The 7500-nt window shown below is 40.5% G+C and overlaps 1 protein-coding gene across 1 annotated transcript in view; it reads right to left on the reverse strand.

Annotated features, from left to right (window-relative positions):
* Positions 1-1280: 1280 nt before the first annotated feature.
* The window catches only part of Spf30 (survival of motor neuron-related-splicing factor 30), a 6888-nt gene continuing 668 nt past the window's right edge, over positions 1281-7500 (reverse strand). The window contains exons 2-6 of the mRNA XM_043023240.2: positions 6242-6347; positions 5310-5433; positions 4939-5106; positions 4419-4554; positions 1281-2685 (exon numbers count right to left, since the gene is read on the reverse strand). Coding sequence (XP_042879174.1) covers positions 2539-2685; positions 4419-4554; positions 4939-5106; positions 5310-5433; positions 6242-6347 — 681 coding nt within the window. The 3' untranslated portion in view covers positions 1281-2538. The remainder of the gene's footprint in view (positions 2686-4418; positions 4555-4938; positions 5107-5309; positions 5434-6241; positions 6348-7500) is intronic.

Genomic DNA, 7500 nt, shown 5'->3' on the forward strand with positions numbered 1-7500 from the left:
TGTGTGTGTGTGTGTGTGTGTGTGTGAGTGAGTGAGTGAGTGAGTGAGTAAGTGAGTGATTGTGTGTGTGTCTGTGTCTGAATGAATGTATGTGTGTGTGTGTGTGTGTGTGTGTTAGTGTGAGTGTGTGTGTGTTAGTGTGAGTGTGTGTGTGTGTGTGTTAGTGTGAGTGTGTGTGTGTGTGTGTGTGTGTATGTGAGAGAGAGTGAGTGTGTGTGAGTGTGAGTGTGAGTGTGAGTGTGAGTGTGAGTGTGAGTGTGTGTGTGTGTGTGTGTGTGTGTGTGTGTGTGTGTGTGTGTGTGTGTGTGTGTGTGTGTGTGTGTGTGTGTGTGAGAGAGTGAGTGAGTGAGTGTGAGTATGGATTGGTGGGTGCTTTATTATAAACAATCATATTCAATACCCAGTGTCTTAACAGTGAAAATTGTTAATATTTTATAAAATATTGTTGCCATTGTTGTGCAGATTATGAAGTGGTGGAAAAATAATTTCCAAGCATTGCCCTTGGTCAATATAGTATTGCAATACATGTTTTTTTTTATTGAAGGACTGCTTTAGATGTCCTAAAGAACCAGTGTTATGTTTTAAGTATATACTGTGCTGCTTTATTCACAGTATAGTAATGGCAGAGGCACTTTGTACTCTTGATAAAAGTCAGGAGTGTGTTTTTACCCTGCATAAGGCAAATATATATATATTTTTATGAGTGGACTTCCTTTCCTATTGAAAATAAATTTTCTTTATTTGTATACATGTACTTTTTTTTCAATTACCCCATTTCATTAAAAGCTTCTTGGATATATATTAATCACAAATATATTTTAAGAAAAAATATGGCCTGTCTCACTAGACTGATCCCCAGAAGTAAAAAATGATCTTTGCAAAGGTCAAACCATGCAATTAATTGGCCATTACAGATCCTATTTTTAACCTTTGACAACTTTAATAAAAAAAAAAAAAATAAAAAAAAATATATAGTCTTTATACAGTTTATTCTTTCTTGCTTGTCCTTAACCCATTCACGCCAGCTGACACGTTTCATGGTTTTGGGTCAGACGCCGGTGACAAGATATTTGGTCAAGGCTGGCACTCGGGGTGAGCGGGCGTACAGCGCTCGCTTGCAGCTAGTGCGCCCGAGAATCCCAAGCCGTTAGGCTTATCCTTTCGAAAACCCCGGCATTCTGACCATTCAGAGCCGGAATAGCCCCGGCGTGAATGGGTTAAGGAAAACATTTCCTTAATGTGTTTTTTTTATTATTCATTCTCTACTAAAAACAAAATACTTTAGCTTCATACATTTATTCAAGATTATTCATGATTGCCAGTATTCAAACTTACAAGTCACAATATAAATTGGAGGACATTATAAACATAAAAATATATTGCATCACATGACTTACACATCTATTCCATTTTCTTTTGACATCATTATCTATTTTTAGGAGACAGGGATTTACATCTGATCATTCTTTATTTTATTAATTTATTTTGTGGTGAGACAGCTTTGCTTGGAGAGCTGTCGTTTACTGGAAAAACTATTATATTGTAAAATTTTTATACATTCACAATCCACAGCAAAGCACACACTAAACATTATTTAATCTCTCATCTCTGCTGAAATACAAACAGTACTTTTATGTATTATATGAACAAGTACTGGAGACATTCAATCGTAAACTCGTGTTAAAATAAAGAAGATAATAAATAACGATAATGCAATAGTAGTATTAAAAAATAAAAACCACAATTCGCTCTTTGTGGGAATATAAGGAAAACAACTTCTACTGACAAAGCAAGAGTCACTCTCAACCTCCACGGACACAAGACCTAAAAACCTGAGTCTAATTGTGACGAAAAAAAAATTGTCCAAGCTTTCGCATTTCATCGTTGGGACAGTCTACACAGGCTACATGGGATGGCTTCCTTCTTTCACATTACACTTACATGAATGAGTCTCTCTCTCTTTCTCTCACAAGAATATTGGGTGAACTAGGAATCTCAAAAAGTAGTAATGAAAGTGAGAACAATGAAAAAAGTGATGTACATAAACCAAGTAATGTTGGTTATGTTTTCCTCAAGATGTTTTCAACTTGCAGCATTATCTCGATCCTCGTTATCACTGACCATGCCAAACAACAAATAATAGTTTCTTTCTAAGTGGCATTTGTAATAGTTTGCACAGAGGTTTATTACCATGTTCTTCTTTGTTTTTAAGCTAAATAATAAAAAAAAAAAAAAAAAAAAAAAAAAAGACTCCAAACGCTTCACTCTCCTCTTTCTAAATTTAGAGAGGCAATCGCTTGCACAAATTTCCTGCCATAGTGAACATGGTAAGCCTGACAATGTGAGCGATAGCAGTCTGATAATATTCCACATGTCACGTTACCACAGTATTTATGAAAGTCAATTACTAAAAAGCGCCACAAACAATGGCCTCCACATGGTTCATCACTCTGTCCACTGTCACTATAAATAATATTCCTTAATAGGTATCTGCTTCTTAGCTTACGCAACCCTAGCTTCTCCATGGCCGTTCTGCCACTATGTCCCTTTCCGCCACTTTTCTGCGTGAGTGTATTCCGTCATGGGCTTGCCACCAATGCCACACGTGCCAATGCCAACTCTCCCATTCGCTGCATCCGGGGTGGCAAATATCGACTTTTTGGTCACTCCCTTCAACTTCTTTGTCTGGAAATAAATAGGACACTTATGAGTACCAAGAGGTGTTTGGCCAAATTTCAACTAAAAAGGAAAAGACGAGCACAAGCCTTTGTCCTCTTAGGTGCGGAAATTACCTGGACATCATCATTTTCATTATTTCTATCATGTTTGTCTTACTACTATCAATATAATGATCATTATTATTTCTATTTTTCATTGTTTTCCTTTTTTTCCCTTCTTCCTACTCTCCCAAATTCACAAAGTTTTAAAATGCTTCCAAGGATCAATTAAATTCAGAATACATACTTCAACTGAGTCTACTTCTGGAATGTCTTTTTCTTAACCCATTCACACCGGTTGACATGATAGCACGTATTGTGGTTTTCGCGTCAGACGCCCTGGACGCGCTATGAGGGGAAGCCGCGCGCTCGGGTAGAGCGAGCGGGCAACCGAGGCTTGCGGCTTGTGCGCCCGAGAATCTCGAGGCGTTAGGCTTATGCGTTCGAGAACCCCGGTATTGCGACCGCGCAAAGCCGGAACTGCCCCGGCGTGAATGGGTTAAGGCTTGCCATCATACAAGAGACCTTCGGAATTTGTCAAGTGGCTACAGGCCATGGTTCAGATCCTGGGTGTGAGATTGCCTAACAGAAGTCAGCAGACAAGAACAGTCGGGAAAACAATGACATTATTGCCTTGTGGGGAACATCACATAACTCTCAAATCAGTCTTAACCCATTAACGACAGGTGACAAGATACCACTTCAAGTGGTTCCAGGGTCAGACGCTGGGGACGAGATATTTTGTCGTGGCTATCCTCCTGGTCGGCACGCTGGGTGATGGGGCGTACAGCCCCATTGTTAACGTTTATCATAAAGTACTAGCTATAGCAGATTATATAATTTTAGAGAATTAGTTTCAGCCTCCTTATAAACATATCTTTTAGACAATTATCTTTTAAAGAATGATAATTGGGCATCCTAGTTACTACATACCAACAAGTAATCCTTATCACACGATATGATTAACCATATTTGGTAAATCATCCTTGAACACCAAAAATTAAAACATGGTGTCATTTACAAGAAATGTCAGAATGAACGACATATTAATGAAATTTATTTGGTGGATTTAACCTTTCGAAAAGAAAGGTTAAATACTCCCACAGGCACACACCTACACACAAAGAAAGCAATCTTTACATTGTGCAGGGCTACATATCTCACAGAAAAGCTGCTTTGCATATCATTCCTGACATCAATCACCACTAGGTATTTTTGTCCCAGTTTTAACCCATTGCAGACAGGGCGCCTAACGACCTAACTGGTTGTCAGGGCGGGCGGTCTACGACACTAGTGTCACCAGCTAAAAATTAGAGGAACAGGGAAAAGGTTTTCTCCACCCTCTGGGTAAGTCAGACTAGCCCAAACAATATTTTTCCATAAATCCATCATAAAATGTGGGCTTAGGCTGACTTTGGAACCCTGTAGCTCTGGAGCTAGTGCCGTTACAGCCATAATACTTAATGACTGTGTCCGCGCTTCAACTGTGAGCAGATCCCGATGTCGTGTCATATACACATTGACTCCCGTCTTTTAGGCCTAATCGGTGCACATGTATGTCATGACACCCGTATGCAATGGGTTAATTCTGTGTGCCGCCCAAAACCTCACCACCAATTTATTTTCCCACGGGAGAACATTTCATGACCAAAGTCCTCAATTCCATCTAGACACTTGCACAACACACTGCACTTCACTTACCCCTCTAACTTTGGTTGAAAATGCTTGCCACTTGGCCTTGTCTGCCTCATGCGCCTCCTCGATCATTTTTTGGCGGTCGTGCTTTTTCTGCTTCCTCTTTTTGGCCTGCTGGCGCTGGGCTTCCATCTGCTTTCTCCTGTAAATGGTGGGTTTGATTTCTTGGTATTAAAGGAATTTCAGATTTTAAGATTTCTAACTTGTCTTTTCATACTGAAAGGGTTTTCAAATTAACCTTAAATAAAATCTCTAAGGACAAAAATTTGCTTATGCTTTTACATTTTTAACATTATTATGCAGAGAAGTAACAGAACTGCTAAATTTTCCATTTTGTCTAAAGATAAACAAAAAATTATAAAACACCTTCCCTCACATGAACTGAGAAAGCAATACTGGATAATTAGACTCGAAAATACATGACAACTATTAGAAAACGACAACAGGTCCTTATAAATCACAAGTAAATGCAGCCTTCCACTTTATATTATCATAAAAGGTTATGTGCCACAGCGTCACTTCGTACTTATTCTTATCCAATTCTGCTGAGACACCAGGTTTGTGTTGGCCTCTGCTCTCCCCTGGGATTCTTTCCTTCAGTAACGACAGCTTGGTTACATCGGAATTTCCATAGCCCTCAAAACTGACAGCCACAAGCCCGTCATCAGTTATGGCATCAATGACTGCATCATACCTGCAACATGAACAATTCATTATACACATTTATTAACATGCTCAATAATTACTTCAATATTACATATACACACTTATAAATTTGTTTCCCTTATTCAAACTTCCAGTTAAACAAGGTGAATGTATCTAAATTTGCTACAATTCTTATTTTTTTACCTGTTACTTTCCCTTGTCCCTAAGAGTACACAAAACCCCAAACCTTACCACTGAGAGTCTTCCGACCAGAGAGCCAGGCACTTGTCCCCAACCTTCCATGCTTTGACAGCTCCTCCTGAGGTAGTGACAGGCTCCTCCGTGCTCTGCCCTGCATTTGTCGTTGCTGAGTTGGCTGAAAGTTAAACATGCAACCATATTATTCATAAATTTTCACAAGTGCTGTTCACATAAAATTTGTATCTAGGGCAGAAAAAAACATGACTATGTTAACTCACTCACTCCAGATGACGTGCTATCACACCATGGGAATATTTCGCTCCTGTGAGATGATGTTCTATCACATCATGATCTCTCTCTCTAAATACACGTTTTACTTGGTTACGTATGTATATATTCATTGCGGTTACATTTGTATAAACACATTGTTCTTGACTTGTGAAAAAAAGGTAAAAATTGAAAAATGCCTCTCAGCATCCCATAAAACTGAGAAGGTGAAAAGCGCTCTGAGAGGTGCAGCGTGGCATCTCTCCAGGAGAGATCTTGCACTTGGAGGCCACGTGCACTTGTTATCTTCATGGCGGGATCTGCATCAGGCAAATAATCGTCACATTGAAAATGGGTTAAACCATTGGATACAGGGTATATATGGTTTTGGGCTCGGCACAAATGACAAGTATCATTTCAGAGGGAGGGAATGTCACATGACCTATCGAGGACTTTCTCACTCTTTCATTCCCTTGTCATGATACTTGTCTTTGTTGTGTTAAACAGTTTTTGTGTTTTACTATGTCATGAGCCTCAATTTGGCTGTCTGACCGGCTATCTCAATATTGCAATTGACAAAATTGTAATATAGAGTCCAAATCAGCTCCTCTTGTTCCTCAAACTCACTCTCAATCTAACACGCATTCTCACTCTCACTTTTCAAGCACAGTGGAGAAAACAAAACATATAGAGACACTGAATGAGAAGAAGCTTACCTTGCGCATCAATCAGATTTCTGGTGAGTGTGATGACCTCCTGCAAGTCACCTTTGAGTTTCAGCAGCTCGGCATTGTTGGGGTCCGAGGTCAGCGCAGCCTCGACCTGGAATGGTGAGGAGAGAGAAATACGGTGACAGCTTCTGTTCCCATATAAACATGTTGGCGGGGTTTTTCTGTGTGTTTGACCCCTTGAACCCCCTGGGTTTCAATATTCTAACAAGATGGAGGCCAGGCACACTCGCTTCCTCAGGCAGGGCCCAGAGACGACAGCCGCCGGGCTGGTTAGACGGCTATGCCTGTCACTAGCCCCCTGGCAACTGGAGCGCCTACAGGCAATCCGACCGCCACGGTAAAAGTTCAGTTATGATGATCAGATGAGTCAGCACTTAGAGCTAATAGAGACCAGCTACCCCATCCACACAACCCAGGCGAAGCGATGTCTTCGTAAAATCTCTCTGAACTGAGCTGAATTGAATTTAGCGATGATGATCAGATAAGATTAGATAAGATGAGTCAGCACTCATAGCTGGCAGAGGCCGGGCGAAGCGACGTCTTCGCATATCTGTCTGAACTGAACTGAACTCTTCTTTCAACTTAATTGTGATTTAATACCCTTGTCTGTTGTTTCTGATATACTTCCAACAGAAATACTCTGGGATTTTAGAGCTAATCCAGCTTCAATATTTCTGTGGCATTTCCAGAAATACTGAAGTCCAGAACAAAGGTTAGCCATCATTACTAACTTGAAATTAACAGTTTTCACTGACACAGCAATATTTAGTTGCTTGAAGATCAACTATGATTTAACCCATTCGTGCCGGTTGACGTGCTGACACGTTTAGTGATTTTTGCGTCAGATGCCTGGGACAAACTATGAGGGTAAGCCGCGCGCTTGGGTTGAACGAGCGGGCAGCCCAGGCTCGTGGCTTGTGCATCCGAGAATCTTGAGGCGTTAGGCTTATGCATTCAAGAACCCTAGTATTGAGACCGTGCAAAGCCTGAACCGCCCTGGCATGAATGGGTGAACGGGCTCAGTTAAATTCCAGTGTGTATCCAATGCCATGCCATGAAAAAAATTATTACAATACCAACCGCCCTCCCCTCGGTTCGGTGTCTATTGCCTTGTCACGTGGTTATCTATTACAAATTACCTTACACACTGACTCTATTAGCCTCAACGCTTGTGTCTATCAACACGTCATGTTCAGAAGCGATTCTTATTATCTAATTTGACTTCCCTCGCTTGCGTCAATCAC

Source organism: Penaeus japonicus, unplaced genomic scaffold (assembly GCF_977035675.1).
Source record: "Penaeus japonicus unplaced genomic scaffold, GWHDUDI00000001_assembly GWHDUDI00000010, whole genome shotgun sequence".
NCBI lineage: Eukaryota > Metazoa > Arthropoda > Malacostraca > Decapoda > Penaeidae > Penaeus > Penaeus japonicus.